Source organism: Salvia hispanica, chromosome 6, assembly GCF_023119035.1.
Source record: "Salvia hispanica cultivar TCC Black 2014 chromosome 6, UniMelb_Shisp_WGS_1.0, whole genome shotgun sequence".
NCBI classification, from domain to species: domain Eukaryota; kingdom Viridiplantae; phylum Streptophyta; class Magnoliopsida; order Lamiales; family Lamiaceae; genus Salvia; species Salvia hispanica.
The window spans coordinates 43,815,583-43,836,739 of NC_062970.1; the positions used below are offsets into that span (position 1 = coordinate 43,815,583).

At 37.2% G+C, this 21,157-nt stretch overlaps 3 protein-coding genes across 4 annotated transcripts; 1 reads left to right on the top strand and 2 right to left on the bottom strand.

Annotated features, from left to right (window-relative positions):
* Nucleotides 1-9,617: 9,617 nt before the first annotated feature.
* LOC125196619 (UDP-N-acetylhexosamine pyrophosphorylase-like protein 1) lies at nt 9,618-12,031 on the top strand. 2 transcript variants are annotated; one of them, XM_048095209.1, is made up of 6 exons: nt 9,618-9,873; nt 9,993-10,192; nt 10,504-10,789; nt 11,122-11,232; nt 11,354-11,548; nt 11,641-12,031. In XM_048095209.1, the coding sequence occupies exons 1-6, from the start codon at nt 9,778-9,780 to the stop codon at nt 11,983-11,985; spliced, it is 1,233 nt and encodes a 410-aa protein (XP_047951166.1). In that variant the 5' UTR covers nt 9,618-9,777; the 3' UTR covers nt 11,986-12,031. The 2 variants fall into 2 exon arrangements, with proteins under 2 accessions (XP_047951166.1, XP_047951167.1); XM_048095210.1 differs by having other exon boundaries at nt 10,504-10,555.
* A 159-nt stretch (nt 12,032-12,190) lies between these two features.
* On the bottom strand, nt 12,191-15,020 carry LOC125192013. The gene is made up of 3 exons (XM_048089464.1): nt 14,762-15,020; nt 13,564-13,650; nt 12,191-13,135 (listed from the first exon to the last, which is right to left on the bottom strand). The coding sequence occupies exons 1-3, from the start codon at nt 14,817-14,819 to the stop codon at nt 12,441-12,443; spliced, it is 840 nt and encodes a 279-aa protein (XP_047945421.1). The 5' UTR covers nt 14,820-15,020; the 3' UTR covers nt 12,191-12,440.
* Nucleotides 15,021-15,334: 314 nt separating this feature from the next.
* LOC125195433 (probable disease resistance protein At1g58602) lies at nt 15,335-19,946 on the bottom strand. Its single transcript, XM_048093582.1, has 2 exons — nt 18,896-19,946; nt 15,335-17,097 (listed from the first exon to the last, which is right to left on the bottom strand). Exons 1-2 carry the CDS (start codon nt 19,944-19,946, stop codon nt 15,335-15,337), a joined length of 2,814 nt encoding a protein of 937 aa, XP_047949539.1.
* Between the last annotated feature and the right edge of the window lie 1,211 nt (nt 19,947-21,157).

Sequence of the window (21,157 nt, forward strand, 5' to 3'; positions counted from 1 at the left end):
TGAGTCGAGCAATTATAAGCTCCGTTTCGGGTTTTCTTGTTGGTTCTTTTCCGAAATGATCGAGTCGAACCAAACCTAGGGTCCTTAGTATAAATAGGAATTCTGGACATTGAAATTGGCAAGAAATCAATACACAGAATTTTCCTAACTTTATTTCCTTTACTTTCATCGCAAGTTTTGTTCTCAGCCGCCAAACCCTAGTTGTGGCAGCTCCTTTCCGTCGCAATCCGGCGAATCAACGTCATTCCGATCAGATACGAGACCCCCCCCCCCCCGTATTAGATTATGTTGATTTTAGATGGATCGAATTGCTTTTCCATTCCACTTATGCTATTGTTCATATTTGATAATCACAAATTTATGATCAAACATATTGCACTGTGGATTTTCTTCCATCGTTATTGATTTGAGGAAGTAAATCTGATCATTATTATGTTGAAGAAAAAATCAATCTTTATTTAATTGTATATAGGTAAAGATTAATCGGATAACACTTATGTTTGGATCATAACATCAAATATACACACTTAAAAATTAAAATCAATTCCATCTTTATAAACTAAAACATTCAATTCTTCAAAATTCGTTCGTCTGTCTCACCTAAAACTACAATAAAATAAGGAACAAAATCAATAATCTTGCGTACTTTCATGGGTCTCATCTTATGCTTTGCTCTACGGATATTTGAGCACTCGAACGTTGCAATTCCTTCCTCTTTGTTGAGGTAAGATTCAATCCATTCCGCCCAAAATCCTGAACCTTTCACTATATGGAGTATTAACGATAAAGACTTGACAAATAAAAAATGCTTTGAAAACCAATAGTAATAATACAATAGGATAGAAATCCTCATCATGAATAAAGTTAGGCATAATATGCTGACAGGTGCATACCAAATACTGTGCATAAAGTTAGTAATATATAAAAGGGAAGTTTTGGAAAAATTTATAAGATTGTCATTTAATTTAAAAATTATATTAAATTAAATATATATAATTTAAAGGCCATTAAATATATAATTAAATATTAAATGTATGATTAAGTGGGGTGAGTGGGAGGTTTTACACGTTCCAAATTTAAGGAGCATTATTGATTATTTCATTCCCTATCAACCCACTTACCTACATTTTTGAAACTGTTATTTTCAACTATTCTGGCCCTGGTCTGCAACTAATCAAGAGCCCAACACTTTGATTGAGGGAATTAGGAATTTTTGAATTTCTAAGAATAAGCTACCTCTAATGCAAGTGCAACAATTGCCAGAATGGGCAAACACTAATGCTGTTTCCATCAATGATGTGATTCAGGTTAAGTTGTACGAGCTTTATACTTTTCACACATATTTAGCCATGTGTTAGGTATTTTTTGTCCTTTCATCGAATTCATGTGGTGTTTCGATTGTGTATTTTCATGTGTCTCATCTTATGTTTTGTTCTACGGACGATCGTTTTAATACATATTAATTATTGATTTTGTGCATTGCAAATTGATTTTGTTCCTTATATTATTGTAGTTTTAGGTGAGACGGGCGGCTTTAAAAATGAACAATGAGTTATTTTACCTATAAGTTTTGTTGAAGAGTGACGATTATTGAAGGTTTTAGTTTATAATGATGAGATTGATTTTAATTTTATGATTAATGTAGTGTATAAAGAAGTTTTAAAAATGATGCGTAATTATCTATTGTGTTTTATTCTTTATTGTGATAGATTTTTATTTCCTACTCCATGATTTAATGTTTAAACATTATATTTTGTGATATGTTTCAAATTTATTATGCTTCAATGGATTTTTTATTCTCATATAACTAAAATTGTTACTCATATTGTTCATTGTTAATATTGATTCTAATTTTATTTAATTAATTTAAAATTAAAAATTAATATTTTAAAAATATAGTATTAATCTGTGCATAGCACAGGCGTGATACTAGTATAATTTAAAATTGAGTTGGATGAATTCTATATTAGTTTTATTATTAGTTACATTATTTTATATCAATAAAGAAGAAATTATATAGAAATTTTACGAAAAATTTTCAACATAATTTTGAGGTTAATTTTAAAAAATATAGAATATTTAATAAAAAATTACTTTTTTCTTAAAATATATAGATATTTAATTAAATTATTAAAAATAATTAGTATGTAATTAAATTAATTAAACAAAACATGTAAAAGAACCTAAAGACACAAAATATATTTGTACAAAAACCTAATGAACGAAAAATTTATAGAAACGCCTAATGAAACAAAAATAAATAGAATATTCAATAAAAATTTCTTTTTTCTTAAAATATATAGATACTTAATTTAAAAGTTAAATTTTTAATATTTTAATAAATTATTGAAAAATAATTAATACGTGATTTACATTAAATTAATCATGTTTATAAATTTATTTCCATGATAAAATATCAAAAAAGTTTAGTTACGTTGGAAGAAGTTCTTCAAAGTCATACTCATTCTTTAATGACAAAACACATCTCTAAGGTACTTAACTCATTTGTTTTATTAAATGACTAGTGTAACACCTGTACTATTCACCACTCATTAATTTATATATTTATCTAAATTTTAAAAAAGAGTAAAGACCAAAATTGATCCTGAATATATGGTCATTTTACGATTTTGGTCCTAAACATTATCTTTTGAATTTTGTGGTTTTGAACATATGGAAATTTGATCATTTTGGTCCTCCGTCAACATTTCCGTTAAAAACTAACGGTCAACGGATTTAATCCCGATTTTGACCAAATTAACCTTTTAATTCTGATTTTTTAATCCCTAATTACTTTTACACTTCAAATTCATCTTCCTCCTCCTCCCAAAACCCCACCCGTTTGGAGAGCTTTACTTTCTCCAAAGATCCGTTTATCACCTAATTTGGAAACAACAAATTCAACTGTAGGGATCAGATTAGGGTCGGATTCACTAATTACCAAGACCTCTTTGTTCTTGTACAAGAGAGCTCAACCAAACTCTCACCCACGCGGCTGATATGTTTACAGATTACAAAGGAGAATCCCTCACAACTATTACAATTACAGTAACTAGTTCTAGCTAGGGTTCTTGAGTAATCTTGACATCTTGATACACCTACACACTCAAGAAGATTGTTAGTATAACAACACAAGATCCTTGCGGATCTAAACAACAATCAACACAGTATGATAAAGAGACAACTGAATAGATCACATAATATGGCTCAGAGCCCGCCACATAGCCCAGATCTATTCAACTAGAACCAAATCCAAGGGAGCAACGATGAATTGACTGGAGTCTACCCTCACACCGTCACAACCTTCACCGAACCGCCCCTTCACACCGGATTAGGTCACTGGAACCACCTCAGAACAGAAACCCTAGTTCTCACACTACAAGCAACCGAAGCAGTTGCCTTCCAAACGACTCAGGGATCAAGTATTTCACACAAGAATGGTGAATCATCTCTAGAAATCAACCGGAAAGGCAATCGGAAAGTAGAGAGAAGATGGAGAGTTTCAGAGAGTAGAGAGAGAGAGTGTGTATCGAATAATGAGAGAAGACAAACCGGCTAGTCTCACACATAAACAAACACACATCACAAACCCTTAATCCAACGGCTGAAGAGCACAATCCAAGTGAAGAGACACGTGGCAGCATCTGGTGTGAGAGGGAGAAGCAGCTGGGCTTCTGGGTCAAGTCCAAAGAATGGATAAAGGCCCAGACACAAATTAAATCAGGCCCAAGCAATAATAGTCCACATATATTCAACATACTCCACCTTGGACTCTTATTCTAGGAAACCAATCATGGGCTAAAGGCTTAGGCATTTTCATCATAGCCCACAAGGTTAGATCCTGACACCAGAGAGCATTAATGCTCATTAGTCAAGGAAATAACCAAAGCATTGCCTAACAAGATTACAAGAAGATCACCACTGGTAAATCAACTAGTCTTGTAGGTCTTTTATGCTTAGTGATCTCAAAGAGCCAAGGCTCACAGAGTCACCTAGGACTTACCCCCGGGACATGCACATGCTAACCACAATCAAAATGCAAAATCCTAATGCAAGTAAGCAATTTATCAACAGGCAAGCATTTAGTCCCCATATCAGCAGGGTTTTTGTCAGTGTGCACCTTTTGAAGAAAAATTTCACCTTTTTCAACAATATCTCTAATGTAATGAAATCTCACATCAATATGTTTTGTCCTATCATGAAAAACAGGGTTTTTACACAACTGAATAGCAGATTGAGAATCAGAAAACACAGTAGGAGATTCATTCACAAACTTAAGTTCAGAGAGAACTCCCTTTAACCAAACAGCTTCTTTCATTGCCTCAGTGATAGCAATATATTCTGACTCAGTAGTAGACAAGGCCACAATATGCTGCAGCTGTGATTTCCAACTAACACATGACCTGCAAACAGTAAACACATAGGAGGTAGTTGACTTCCTCTTATCTCTGTCATTAGCATAGTTGGAATCCACAAAACCAGTTAGTAAAACACCATCATCACATTTAGAGTAACACAACCCATACTTGGCAGTGTGCTTAAGATATCTTAGAAGCCACTTCAAAGCCTCCCAATGAACAGAACCAGGATTTTCCATATATCTACTAAGGCAAGACACAGCATAGGCAATGTCAGGCCTAGTGCTAACCATCAAGTACATCACTGATCCAATAGCATTAGCATAAGGGACTTTCTTCATGGCATCAATATCAAGCTGAGACTTAGGGCACATATCTTTACTCAACATAAAATGAGCAGCAAGGGGAACAGAAGCAGGCTTAGCATCAAACATGTTAAATTTCTTCAACACTTTATACACATAAGGTTCCTGATGCAGAACAAGAGAACATTGTTTCCTATTTCTCACAATGCATATGCCAAGAATTTTCTGGGCATCTCCCAAGTCTTTCATATCAAAGTTATCACTCAAAGAAGATTGCACAGCCTTAATAGTTTTCAAACAAGGTCCCATAATAAGCATATCATCCACATAGAGCAAAAGAAACACAGGAACTGAAGCAAGATCTTTAATATACAAGCATGCATCAAAGGTACTTCTAACAAAGCCTAACTTATGCATACAATTATTGAACTTGATGTTCCACTGCCTGGGAGATTGCTTCAAACCATACAGGGCCTTCTTCAATAAACACACATGATTAGGAAACTTGGGGTCAACAAAGCCTTCAGGTTGTCTCATGTAAATAGGTTTATCTAACTCACCATGCAAGAAGGCAGTCTTAACATCCATCTGTTTTAATTCCCAATTAAAATGAGCACATAAGGCAAGCATTAATCTCACAGTGGTAAATTTAACAACAGGGGCAAAAATCTCTGTATAATCTACCCCCTCTTGTTGGGTAAAGCCTTTTGCCACTAGTCTAGCCTTGTACCTAAAGCCCTCCATCTCATTTTTCAATTTATAAAGCCACCTGCAATCAACCACAGAAGCACCAGAAGACAAAGGTACAAGAATCCAAGTAAGATTAATTTTTAAAGAGTGCATTTCCTCCATCATGGCTTTATGCCACTGACTCCAAAATTTAGATTTAGTAGCTTGCTTGTAAGTTTTGGGTTCATCCCCATCTGACTCATGAACATTGAAAGCTAAGTTTATAAGAGCAACTAAACCAACAAAGCCATCAAACTTAACAGGTTTCTTAACATTAGTTCTTCTAGCTCTATCTCTAGCAAGCACATAATCCTGTAAGTTAGGAACCTCAATGGCATTCTGAATACTAGCAGGGCTATTAATCACATTTTGAACAGGGGCAGGAGGAAAATTTCTAGCAGGACTATCATGCATATCTGGCAGGTTGTCACAAACATGTTGTGCAGTCACATCATTTTGAACACCATTTGGGTGGCCTTCATTAGGTGTCTCATCAGGCATATAGGCTGGATAGGTGTTCCAGAAGGACTGCTCCACCTCACTTGAAGCATCATTGAGAGGCTCCACAGCAGTGAGTGAGTCTGTGGACTCCACCTCACTAAGAGGCTCATTGTCCACATCTATGGGATCTGGGGTACTTGTCAATCTTAAGTAGGGGAATTCATCTTCATTGAAGACTACATCTCTGCTTATGATGACCTTAAACCCAGGTTCATCCCTAATCCAGACCCTATAACCTTTAACACCCTCAGGGTACCCTAGGAAAACACCTTTCCTAGACCTAGGCTCAAGTTTATCAGACTTGTGATGCACAAAAGCAGAGCAGCCAAAGACCCTTAGATGAGAAAAATTAAGAGGTTTTCCATAGAACACATATTCAGGACACTGACCAACCAAAGGCACAGAAGGAGACCTATTCACCAAATAAGTAGCAGTTAATAAAGCCTCACCCCAAAACTTTTTAGACAAACCAGACTTAGATAGCATGCATCTCACTTTTTCAAGAAGAGTCCCATTCATTCTTTCAGCAACCCCATTTTGCTGGGGAGTATATGGCACAGTTTTAATTCCAAAACCATCACATAAGTCATCCATCTGATTATTGCAGAACTCCAGACCATTATCAGTTCTAATAGCCTTAATTTTCTTACCAGTTTGAGTTTCTATCAAGATTTTCCAAGTTTTAAGCTTTTCAAAAACATCAGACTTGTGTCTCATCAAAAAACACCAAACTTTTCTTGAAAAATCATCAATCACAGATAAGAAATAAACACAACCAGAGTGAGAAGACACAGAAGCTGGACCCCAAACATCCATATGCAAGTATTCCAGAATGCATTTACTCACATTAGCAGGTGCAGGAGTAGTAGGGAAGGAAACCCTATGCTGTTTACCCAGCACACAAGAATCACAAAAGGGCAACTCACTTTGAACATCATTATCAGACAGGATGGCATGCTTTTTCAGAATACTCAGACCTTTAGCACTCATGTGACCAAGCCTATTGTGCCACAACATGGTTCTATCATTTTTAACAACATTGGCATAAGCTTTTTCACATGAAAGAGGCACAGCAGTACAGACATATAAACCACACTTTTTGTTAGCTTTGAACAGACACATAGACCCTTTGCAGATTTTCATGCAGCCTTCTCCCCACTTTCCCCCCAAACCCTCATTTTCAAGAGCAGTACAAGACATAAGGTTATAACACAGATCTGGAACATATCTCACATCCTTCAAGTTAAGCACATAACCATTTTCAAACTTCAAACACACAGTGCCAATACCAAGAATTTCACATTTCTTGTCATCAGCCATTGACACAAAGGTTTTAGTTACAGGTTTTAGCTCAGAAAACACTTCCTTGAAAGGACTCACATGATAAGTACACCCAGAGTCACATAACCAATCATTAGTAGTAAAGGGGCAAGCAGGGGAAGCATTCACAAGAGGCAGATCATGCACCATGAACACAGAATCATTCATGTTATCATATGTAGCCACATTGACAAGAGGTTCAACCTGGGAATTATTATTCTGGAATTTATTCTTTTTAGGTTTAGTGCACTCCTTTTTATAGTGCCCAACATCCCCACAGTTAAAACACTTCCTATAGGTCTTAGGATCCTTACTTCTGGACCTAGATCTATACTTTTTCTTGCCATTATTACCTGAGTTAGAGCCACTACCTGATTCATTTCCCCCTCTAGTTTTAGACCTACCTCTAACATTAAGGACTTTGTTATAGGCATTCTTATCAGCAGCTCTTTCCCTAAGTTCAAGTTCCTTAGATTTTAGGGAGCTAACAATTAAATCCAGAGGAGCAGAGTCTCTGCCATACTTAATGGCAGCTTTAACATCACTATAAGAGTCAGGAATGGCATTCATTAGGGCAATACTAGTATAAGCATCTATTGTGGTGTCACCAGATCTTTTAATATCCTGAACAAGCTTCTGAAACCTATCAACATTATCATCTATGTCCTTAGTAAGATCAAGCTTAAACTTAAACAATTTTTCAAGCAAATACATCCTTGAGGACATAGAGGTTTCAGTGAACAAAGTATCAAGTAATTTCCACATTTCAGAAGCAGATTCAACATGATCAACTTTTCTAATCACAGAATCAGACAAATTTAGCACAATAGTGGCCCTAGCCAACTCATTCATTTCATCTTTCCTATCCTGAGCAGTATCCTCAGGTAAGGAGTCATCAACAACTTTGAAAACTTTTTGTTGAATTAAAACACACTTCATTTTCTGTTTCCAAATAGCAAAATCATTTTTACCATTATAAGGAACCAAACTCACAGGCTGAGACATTTTTACAACAAGTTTTGCAAGAACACAGGAGGCAAGGCTAAAACACACAAACTTACACACCTGAGAACAAGAACACACAGACATCCACCAGCAAACACAAGAACAGGTACAAGCTTTCACACAACAGAAAGGACCTCAAATCCTTGACTGTCACGAGCAACACTGGCCAAGGCTATCCCAGCTCGCAATCACTCACTTGTGGAGGGCGCAGGGGGTCACTTGGGCAGTATAGGTGCTTGGTGGTCAAGTAAAATGAGATCACAAGATCACAGAGCACAAGAACCAGCGGAAGCAACACAGAAAAAACACAGAAAGCACAGAGAGACCTAAGTCTTTGCCAGAGACTATCTACCAGAAAACAAGATCCCAAGCCTATAGTGGCACTAAACAGAAAAGGTAAAGAAACCAGGAGATAAAGCCAATTTACCAGAGCGAACCCTCACTCGAAGGAGGATTCCACTTGCCCACCTCCTTATGCGACTTGGCGTGCCGCCCTAATCCCCCCGTGGCTCTGATACCACTGTAGGGATCAGATTAGGGTCGGATTCACTAATTACCAAGACCTCTTTGTTCTTGTACAAGAGAGCTCAGCCAAACTCTCACCCACGCGGCTGATATACACTATTAGAGAAGTGTAAGTGTACAAAAGATACAAGAATTGGAACCCTAACTATTACAGATCTCTCAACCGAAACCCTAGCTGGTTCATCTTCCTTAGCAAGAATCCTGCACACTCAAGAAGAAGGTTAGTAACTTCACACATGATCCATTCGGATCAGAAAACCAGAAGCTATCACAAGGGAAACGAAATAGATCACAGAAAATGGCTCAGAGCCCGCCACATAGCCCAGATCTATTCAACTAGAACCAAATCCAAGGGAGCACCGATGAATTGACTGGAGATTATCCTCAAACCGTCAATACCTTCACAGCATCACCCTTATACTCCGGATTAGGTCACTGAAACCCCTTAGATCAGAAACCCTCGTTCTCACACCACAAGCAACCGAAGCAGTTGCCTTCCTTCCACTCAACACTAGGATATTCACACAAGAATAGTGAGTAACCCCAAAGAATTAACCAGAGAAGCAAAAGGAGAAGTCGAGAGAAATCAGAGAGAAGTGAGAGAGAGAGGAGTATCGAATGAATAAGCAAACCAACCGGCTCACACATCTCATAACCACACATCTCACAAACCCTCCATCCAACGGTCAGGAAACACCATCCGAGTGAGAGGGACACGTGGCAGCAATCCAGCTATTTTCACTTAAGAGATTGGGCTTCTGGGCTCGGTCAAAGGAAAAACAACAGCCCAGACAGAAATAAAACAAGCCCAAAGAATAATAGGCCACAATTAATTCAACAAACTTGATTCTACAGGAATCAAGGGAACCAATTGGAACTGTTGCTAATATATTCAACAGCGGAGCAAGCGATCTTTTGCATGTCAAGCTGAGTTCATCTAGAAAGATTCCAGACCAGACAGAAAAAACTGGGGAAGGTGATTCTGGCCCATTAGTTTGGGTTCCATTTGTTGAAGAAATTGTCCCAACTGTCATATGGAAAAAAGAGAAATGTTGATTACACCACCAAAGGGGCTCCTGGAGTTAAATATTCGCTCTGATATGAGGAGCAAGAAAGAAAGGCGTGAGCTGGTGAGATGTAATACTATTTTTCTGCGTTTTCTTGTCTTAGTTCATAAACTCTACAGAATTTGCTTGCTACTTGGTTTCCTCTGTCTTAAATCACTTGATAACATTTCCCGCTACATCAGGAATGGAAAGAGAGGAAAAAATTCCAAAGACGCTTGATAGCAGCCAAAAAGAAACTATGTGAAGTGGAACAGCAACACGTGTTTCATGGTTTTAGATATGGAGAAAAGGACCAGAGGAGCTCACTTGCGAATGAAATAGTAACTGTAAATTCAAAATTGCTACGACAGGCTCTGGAAAATATTGGAATCCCGTCAACAAGGTGCAGCTCCTCTCATTATGTAGCTTTATATGATGAGTCTTCTCAATATGAACGGGCCTTGCTCACACCCTCTGGAATATTTGTATGGATGATTTGCTTGCTTGAGACTATATGTAGTTATGTGCAAGTGTTCAACGATTGCTGATTCATTTTGGAACAGAAAATACTACTAAGACACAATTTCTGTGTTTCTGTCTTTTGCCTTGCTTAGACTTTGAGTGCACAGACTTATTGCCTTGTTTACCAGTATTTTTGAATCAAGCTTCTGCTCATAAGTGATATCTATGCATCCCTTCTTCATCTTGGATCAGGCTGGATTTACACCAAATTTTGGCCACGGTGCCAAGATCAAACAGACTGAAGGTACCTGATAATCCTAGTTCAAATGGTACAGGAGTACTGCCTGATCCATATAGCACACTACAAAGAGCAGGATGTGAAATGATTTCTAATGGGAAAGTTGCAATAGTTTTGATATTGGAGGACATTGAGGGGACTGAAGGGACTTCCAACAACAATCTTGTTGATTCTGAGGGAAATGAAAGTGCGAATCCCCTTTTAAAAGCATTGCTAGATGATAACTCAAGATTTCCTAAGGTATTGTTTAGGCATACTGATTTATAGAGAATCTCGGAGAACATCATTATGACAAATCCTTCACATTTTTGTCTACTTTGATTTTTTTTTTTTTGTATTTTTAGTTGTTGGTGTTTCTGGCAAAATTGATTCATAGCATATATTGCCAGCTGAAGATGATTAGAGACTAACCATTCTTATTTTGCCTGAGTTGATGTTTAGACATTCATGAATAATTGAATCAGTGTGTACTGCCACAGAGATGAATGTGATCTGCTGAAAGCACCCCAATATGGTTGTCTTTGATGCAACTGATTGCTATATCATCTAAATCACTGGCTTTCCGGTTGCAGATCGAAGACCGCTCAGCTGTGCCTCTGCTATTGGTGGGTTCTACTGGTTCAATCAGTTATTGCCAAGAGTTTTTTTCAGACCATGACTACTTTGCATTTGACCCCCAGAAGGTTAGTTCTGTCAATACCTTTTACAGTCACTTACATGCATCTTGAGGAGAAGCGATACGTTTTTTGTGATGCGTCTTATGACCATGCGTTTTTTCGCTGATGCATTTCGATCTCCCAACAGGTCTGGTTTCTGGAAGAAGAAAAGCTTCCTCTTGTTAGTAGCTCAGTTGCAGAAGATGGCAAGCATAAAATCCTAATGAAGTCACCATGGGAGTTTCTCCAGAGACCAATCGGATCTGCAGGCGTGATCAGCCTGCTTTCGTCCCAGGACTCGTTACTAGATGAACTAGGCGAACTGGGTGTGGAGTACGTCCAAGTAAGTGCATACTTGTCATCTGCATCACAAGCATTTTCTCTCTGAACCTCCCCTCCCATGATTGAAGAATGTCCTTGCATAATATTCTGCAGGTCCGCAAGATCAACCAAGAACACAAGAGCGACCACGCCCTAGCCGGCCTTGTTGATTCGTGCAAAGCAAATGTGGGGCTGCAGGTCTTCAAAGACATGGCATCGGAAGAGAATTTAGATGTGATGCTGTCCATGAGCTTCTTGAGGAAGTTGGTGAAACAGGTAAACAAGCTGCAGTTTGAAGGCGTTGAGGGCTGCAATTCATATGTGGAGAAAGTTGAGAAAGATTGGGTCGATGTTGCACCAACTGCTCCCAATTCTTATGAGTTTCGCTCTTCAATATTTTGGTGCTTGGATGCTGCTACTAAAAACAAAATTTGTGTCTTGTATCCATCTGATTACTAGTTTTGTAATAGCAGTTACAACAGTTTAGGGGATTTTATCCAAAATATAAAGGTCTTGTTGTCATTGACCCATTAGTACATTTATCTAGTTGGAAATATATATTTAACCATCTAGGAAACAAAAAAGGATAATTATCAGTTAAACTTACAGTATATATTTTTAATTTCTGGTGCCATTTAACTCAACCAGAAAGGAAAGCATTCATATGTTTGGTGCCATTTAACTCGACCATTAGACTAAAAAGTGAAATATACATAATCATATGGTAGAAACTGTTTTGTGTGACAAATTGTGAATCAGCAAACACAAAGGATACTGAGCTTTTGGAGGGATTTTACCTTTGATTAATCACCAGACTGAAAACACTTCAAACAATCCACAACAAGTCTTCCACGATGTTTTCTGAAATGGCTGCAAAAAGTAGAAACAAATAAATCATTATAGCATAAGTTTCTTCAAGAATACTTGAATGTGTTCGAAGGCTCAGACGCAGCACACGCCTGAGTATCTACAGATTCTTTAACGCGTTGTTCTCCACCGTCTAAATCAACTCTAGGAGATGGTGATCTAGTATTATTTTCTTGTGTAACATATTCCTTTGGATCAGATGTTTTTGGAGTGCCTTCAGCAGATCCAATACCTGCTTCTTCCACGGACGTGCAAGTTCTTTCTTCGACAGTGCCATGCTTTTCCCCCACATTTTCCTCAAGTGTAGGCTCAACAACACCAGGAGCCACAGAGATGGCAGCTTGAGAATCATAAACAGGCTCAACTAGCTTTCCAGACAAAGAATCATCCATTGCCACTGATGATTCCCCGGAGGCAATGCTAGACTCAGCTTGCCTTTTCTTGATTCCACGGTTCTCATCATCTGAGCTGCTGCCACAGCTCCCGGATGAGGACGAGCCTCCATCATCCGGCTTCCTGTTCGCCCCATTTTGGGCAACGATGCCATGTTTTACGCCCGACTCATCCTCAATCCTGATCTCCTTCTCTGCCTCCCCATTGTCAACTATTGATCCTTCCATGGAAGAAGCACCTCCGGCCTCAGCTTCGACAGCTGGCATCTCGTGGTCCTCGGATGTAGGGGAGCTTAGCTCACCAACATTGCTCCCCTCTCCATCATCTTGGTGCTTCACATCGTCATCCCCTGCCATATATTATTTGAAAAAACAGTTCAATTCAAAATCAAGGATAACCACAACACACACATTATCTTAAACTAATTGCTTGATCTTACTTTGTGAGTTCATAGGAAATTTCAAATCATGATAGGGGAAAAGGGAAAAGATATCATTTTTCCAATCATCAGAAACCCACAAACAAAACTTAGCAACTAAGCTAGGAATCCACTTCAATTATTGCACCAAGGCAACAAACACAAGGAACATTAAAGAAATAGCTAATGTAATAATGATGCTTAATCAAACTCAACTCTCAAGAATATAGTACTATTACTTACAAAAAAATTGCAAGAATATACGCACACAATAAGAAAGCATTGAACTACACACATTAGATTAGTAAAGAAGTAATTTTGAAAAGATTTTCGCGCAGTAAAAGCAATGAGTGACGAACCATGAGTGTGAGCAGGAGCAGAATCAGAGTGATTGTTAGACAGATTTCGATTTTCCTTCTTCTTGGCAGATTTTCGCTTCTTCGCACCTGATGGCATGATGATCAGATTAGTCGAAATCTACCACCCGAATATCTTTGTCTGATTGTCTCTCTCTAAACTGAAACTTTAATTTCCAAGTACAGCTTTGCTGAATAATGATGACAGTGTGAGAATGGAGAGAGACGCAGAGCTTTGTAGTGGAGAGAAATGTGAACAATCCAGTAGTCTATGAAATTTAAAATAAATAAGTAGGAGAATGAAATACACGTGTCAGAGATTAAATGGTCCAGGAATCTGGTGAATAAGATTGAAGAAAAAATTCCATTACTCTTTCATACCGAGTTGGCATAATGTGGTGTACGGTGTACCAACTAAAGGGCCCACATGCCATATTAATTGGACACATATTTGATAAACTAACGGTACAATAAGAAACGTCCATTTGCTATTTTATGGAAACTCTGCTTGAATATGGAAAATTTCATATGAAATTGGCGTTCCATATACTATTCCAATATAGTATAGATGTACATTGATATCATAGTATAATATTATATTATACTCCCTCTGTCCCATTAAAGATGACCAATTTTTCTTTTTGGTTTGTCCCAACCAAGATCACCCATTACTTAAAATGGAAATCCCATTATCTCTACTTTATCCTCTCTCTCTCTTCCTTTACTCTCTCCATTTAACACACAAAATAAAGTTGCATAAAATCTCGTGCCGCCCAAGAAATGGGTCATCTTCCTTGGGACGGAGGGAGTAGTACTTATTATAAAACAGTATTCATAAATTAAATGGTCCAGGGATCTGGTGAATGGTGGTGGATCTTGATGACAGTAACTAAGACAAGGTTGTATAAAGCATTTAGTTTAAGATAATGTGTGGTGTTGTTGTTATCCTTGATTTTGAGTTGAACTGTTTTTTCAAATAATATGGCAGGGGGTGACGATGGAGAGGGGAGCAAGCTTATAGATGCAGCATCGAGTAGTGTAACTCATCAAATTTATTACAAGAAGAATGTGCAACGATGGCAAGAAAGATACTAAGACATCCATCGCACCACCCGCAACAATTTATAAGCTATTTGAGCAAAAGAGCCGTCCAAAATAAGCTCAGTCATGTTAATTGGCATTACGGGAATATAAAACTGACCTGGAATGTTGTCACGGGGAAATGCTTTGTTTTTAAGAAGTTCCAAAGCAGCATCCATATGTAAAAGGCCATGTTCCACTGCCAATCCAATCTATGCAACCTTTTGTTTCCGTGTTGTCACCAATATTTTGCTCTGCAAATTTTGGACAATGAATGGATGCTTCAACTCATCCCAGTGAAAAAGTTCCCAAAGTTCGTCCAAAACAATGAGACATCGCTTCTCTCTTTGTATTATCTCACATAGTCTCTCAATCAACTCTGAGTTGCTCAGACTTGGAATCTCCTCCTTTATCTGTAGCTCATTGTTCACACTTGAAACACTCTTCTTATTCTTCTTCTGATTCGCTAGTTGCCTCAGAACATCCTCCCAAACCGAGACTCTTGCAACCTTTACCAGATCACTAACAACTCTAGACTCCCTCATTTCCTTTTTCACTGGACTAAAATATACTACTATGATACTGTCAAAAAATCAATATTTTCTTATTACTCGTTTTCTTAGGATAATATTCCAACCAAAGAAAACACGTCAAAACTGAAGAATGTGTGAGAAATGAGATACCTGAGTGAAAACTAGTCCTCGATGATAATGGAAGAGACATGGCAGATTTTGTGGAAATCATGTCCTGAAGGCGTTACCCTTTTTCTCAATTCTGGCATCCGTTTAATTACAAGTTTCTGAAGGGTAGAAATTCCACTCAATCCCTCTGGAACCATCTCTAGACAAGAACAGTCCGCAATCTTTACTTTAGAGAGAAGGGGCATGGCTCCTGCCTCCACTCTCCACTCCCTCAACTTTGGCAAGCCTCTTAAAGTTAGCCTCCTGAGTCGAAGAAAACTGTTTGCTGGAAATATCATCTCCTCCCCAATAACTGATTCCCAATATAATCGCAATCTTATCAAGCAAGGAAGCTTTCCCAGTATTCCCATCGGATCATACTCAATCTCAGACCCAAACAGATCCAACAACCTAAGTTTCGAGCTAATCAAGTCACTCCCACACTCTGATAGCGCCTTCCCTAACTTAGACATAGTCCTCAATTCATGGAGATTGGGACATGTCAAAGCCTTCTCCAGCATTTGCGCACTTGTTAAGTCGCAACTGTCATGGATATCAACACAACAAACCACTATCTTGTTCAAGTTCATAATGGCATTCAAGATAGCTGACAAGCTTTCATTATCATGTATTCTTGCTGAAAAACGTCGGAGATTCTTCATTCTGTTCATACATTTCAATTCGTGAAATCTGCTATCTAAGTATGCTAGAGTCTCCAACTTGTCTACTCCCTCATCCAATCTTACTCGATAACTTCCAACTTTTCCATTTCCATAGATAGGAAAAATCAAGTGTTTTAACCGCAACATCTCCTTGAAAACATTTGGAACTTCAACATTCTCTGAAAGAGTTAAATCAAGGGTATCCAGGTATACCAAATTCCCAATGGATGACGGTAGCTTATCAAGTTCACATTCTTCTAAACACAAACGTCTAAGGTGAACAAGATTAGTAATTCCTCTCGGTAACTTTCCTCCTGCAAATTTGAATCTCATGATAACTAGATCTCTTAGCAATGTGTAATTCTGAAAATCAACTATTCTTCGTGGGGGAAACTCAACAACATTCGATTTTATGAAATTGGATAATCGAAGAGACCTTACATGCTTGCTAGTATCTTTTCCACAAAAGGCTGTAAGCTCATGCTCGACTTCACTTCTGAAATGGATAGCCAAATGATGTATTTTCATAGCCGAGGAAGCTTCCTGTAGTAAGGAGCTAAGTTTCCCACCTTGATACTCCAAACTCTTCACACCAAAATTCTCCCTTTTCCCCAATTTCAAACATAGTTCTCGTACTACGTCATGAAGTTTGCATGTACAATACTTTTTATTTCTATTTGCAACATCATAACCTAACTGAAATTCAACTTGAACGATGGACCTAGAGGCCAACTCACTTAAGTACAGCTCAGCGATGTCAATTAAAGTGTCCTCGTTGTCTCCAATATTCTCATTTGAAATCATGCCTTGTGCTATCCACATCTTATATAGTTGCCAAGCAGATATGATTTCGTCCTCGTTAAAAATACCCATATAGAGAAAGCAAGGCTTCAAATAATAGGGTAGACTTTCATAGCTTAAATTAAGCACTCCATCAATCTGCTCTTCAACTCCATATATGGCTGCTTTGATGTGCTCATTTACTGATTCCCACTCAACAATTGTTTTTTTCTCTCGCAAAACCCCACCGAGTAAAGATATTGCCAATGGCAAATACCCACATTTCTGCACCATTTCTTTCCCAATTTTTTCAAATCTATCTTCCAATGCAAAGTCTGCATATTGAATTAAATGGCAATCAGTTCAATATATAGTGCAATTGACTAAGAAGGTATTTGACTGAACTTGTAAGCTTTTCTAAACAAACGTACAAGTTGTTGAAAGACCTTAAAATTTCTTTCAAAATATTTGGCAATATAAGCAACCTATAATTCTATAAACTAGTACTACCATAAAATAAGGCTTCGATAGCATATAAGCACTTCTAAAATGATTTTCGCAACTCAATTTTAATTTCCATAGCCTTCTAAGCATTAGTAAATTTACAAAATAGTTCTACTGTGACTTGTATTAGAACATATATATTTTTAATTCATTTCTCTACAATATTTTCTCATGATTTTCTCTCTCTACTCATAATTTTCTTGTCAGCTTATAAGCTCGACTATCCAGATATTTTGACAATTTCAAATCTATTGATACATTATATTTTATGAGTTATTGGAGCTTTATGATCTCTCCATAATAAGCATACCACTAATCACTGTTTTTAAAACCTCACTGGACCTGGCAGTTAGGCCACAAATCGAGATTTCTTTGGGTCCAATTCACACATTTAAATCTGTGAACTAATGAGCTGCTGCAAATCGGAAAATTGGCCAGTTTGATCTTGAACTGCTAGTTGATTGAACCAATTTTAAATTTTTTAACATTAAAAAAAAAATTTGCCTAGTGAGATTTCATCCATTACTCTTGAAGATATAAAAGAGCTTAACCCACTACTACACCACAAACAATTTTTTTTATAAACTTGAAACGTATTCTTATATATAAAACATCAAATTTCTTTTATTTGCACTAGCTATTAATTTATGTTCAATTAATATTTTATGCAATATATGGAGTATTTAATTGTATTTATCATCCACTAATTTTTTTAATTGTATTATATAAGGTTGTAATCAAATTACAACCACGTTAAAAATAAGAGCTAAAAACTACTCCCTCCGTCCCAGAAGAATATGCACTTTTTTCTTTTTAGTCCGTCCCACAAGAATATGCATTTTCCAATTTAGAAACTGTTTTCTTTTTAATGAGGTGTGATCATTTCCCACTAACAATACTTTAATTACTTTTTTTCTTTATATCTCCCTTACTTTATCAATTTTACATTAAAACTCGTGTCGAACCCAAAATGCTTATTCTTTGGAGACACAAGTAGTATTTACATTATTAGATTCAACATTCTAATGGATATAAAATATGTCATGTGACTAACCGTCTAACCTTATTCATACTAATTTTACCTAGACTGATATTTTAGGCATTTAACTTTAAGTCATTAATATTCCATGTTTTTGGAGACGTACTGCCACACATTGGAAACTTGGATGAGATGGAGTGGCGTGCAGGATTGGTGATAACTGATACTATGTCTTGTGTTGATATGCATATATACATATACTCATATGTTGCACTTGCATGTACGTCTAGTATGTTCTTCACGTTCTGATGACACCATCAATATGGTAGTAGCTCAATAATTTTGGGTCGAAATTTTCATATCTTTATCTTTTCTATTTACCATATATCTAGATATAAATCATGTGTAAAACCATAATTACTTTAACGTGTGAACATGCAAAAAAAATATTAATGTATTTCTTCATCTTCAATAAATTATCTAAATCATGAGAGTTATATAGTAAAATTTAATTTTTTGAGATATACTCCTACTATTTAACATGACTAGAAATTTTAGTTTCTACTATTAACGCTATATTGGAACTGTTATTTAGGAACGATGACATGATATTTAACATTACTAGAATAACAATAATATATAGAACTGACCTGGAATGTTTCCAAAGTGAAATGCTTTGTTTTTGAGTAGTTCCAAAGCAGAATCCATACGTAAGAGCTCATGTTTCACCGCCAATCCAATATGTGCAACCTTTTGTGTCCGTGTTGTCACCAATATTTTGCTCTGCAAATTTTGGACAATGAATGGATGTTTCAACTCACGCCAATGATCAAGTTCCCAAACATCATCCAATACTATGAGACATCGCTTCTCTCTTTGTATCTCACATAGTCTCTCTATCAATTCAAAGTCGCTAAGACTTGGAACCTCCGCCCTTATTTGTGGCTCATGGCTCAGACTTGAAACACTCCTCTTCTTCTCTAGCTGCCTCAGAACATCCTCCCAAACTGATCGACTCTCACATTTCTGAGTAATGCAAACCCATGCTGAGAGATCAAAGGCAGTCATCTCGTTGTAGAGCTTCTTGGCAATGGCAGTCTTGCCTGAGCCTCCCATTCCCCACACTGATATAATCCGATCCTCTGTTTCTTTCCCTAGGTAATGAACAAGCAGCTTCAGCTCATCCTCCATGCCTACGAAGCAATCTCCCATCTCCAAATAGGGGAAAGTCTTCCTTGACATGTTGTTTCCACCCGAGCTTTCCCACTCTCCATGTGGATTCATGATCATGCTTCTTTTTATGCCATTTTTTTGCATATCCTTGCTTATCCGCTTAAGATGTGATGTGATTTGTGAAATCTCGGAGTCTAATTGGTGGAGTGAGTAACAATCTTTCAAAATACAGGAATATTTGCGGACGAACTGTGTGAGGCCTCTTCTCCTTGAATAAACTTGATAAGCTGCGTGTCTTTCAATGGCGGATTCGGATCTGTACACCAGATCTCTGATCTCGGAGATCCAATTGGAGATGGTACTACTTTCATGTCGTCTTTTGTCAGCGTCTTTAAGGAAACACTTCATCTCTTTGAGTTGCCTCTCGAGCTTCTTCACTTGATCGGCCACGCCAGCTAAAAACCTTCCCTCTTCCAATAGCAAATCGCGGATGGTTTCAAGAGCAATCGACACCACTGCCTCTGCCATTGCAACACTTCCAAGCTTTGATTGTTTGATCAGCGGTCGTGAAGGAAGGGGGGAGAAAGAAGGGATCAAAGAAATAAGAGAGGAGAAACAAAAAGCAGCTTGCAAAACGGGTCAATAATAGTGCCCCATTGCCGCGAAATTAATATGTAGGTCCCGCTGACAGGTTCCGGATGCTAGATATTCCTGGACTTCGTCCCGTCCAATTCCCAGACTTTTAAAGCATGAAATGTAGCTATTCTTTGCCTTCCATTGATTTTTCTGTTAGTTATTGAGCCCACCGATGAATACCCTTGGTAATTAAAAAAAAAAAAAAAAAAGCAAGACATTCATTTTCTTCAATTTTGCTTTCATCATAAATTACTTTTTTAAGTTATTTTAATCCGTACTAGTAGTGTCTTTTCTTTAATATAATTTCGGTAATTATTTATTTTAGGAGTTATTTTAATTCATAGAAAGAGAGTTTGTTTTTTTGTGATTGGATTTAATGAAAGAACGAAAATGGTCCATAATCAGAAATTTTAAGTTATTTTAATTCATAGAAAGAGAGTCTGTTTTTTGTGATTGGATTTAATGAAAGAACGAAAATGGTCATGTATGATTACTAAATAATTATCGAAAAATAACTTATAAAATAATTAATCGTGAAACCAAAATTAAAGATGACAAGCACAGTACTCCATATGAAAATGAATGTTAACAATAAAATTAATGGAAGGCCAAGCATATAATATTCATATCAAACTAAATAGCTGCGTTTCATGCATTTTATACACCGCAGCCCCTGCTGTACTATTCGCCAGGATCCATTACCCCCAAACTGAGATGCTCTTTTGAGGCACTAGATTTTATGAATTACGCCACTAGTTTGCGTCATGCTTTTACTCGACGCTAATTTTCATAAATATAGTGAAAAGTTGATTAAAAATATTAGTAAAACATCAGTACTATTTTTATACTCCTTTTCCTCTGTCCGCGAATAGGAGTCCCGTTTTTTTATTTTGGTCTGTCCACGAAGGGAAGTCTCGTTCACTTTTACCATAAATGGTAATATGTCCCATCTTCCACAACTCATTACACTCACATTTTATTTAAAACTAATATATATACAAATGAGACCGCTATTCCACTATTTTTTTTCCACCCACTTTTCTTAACATTTCTTAAAACCCGTGTTGCCCATAAATGAGACTCCTAATGGCGGACTGAGTGAG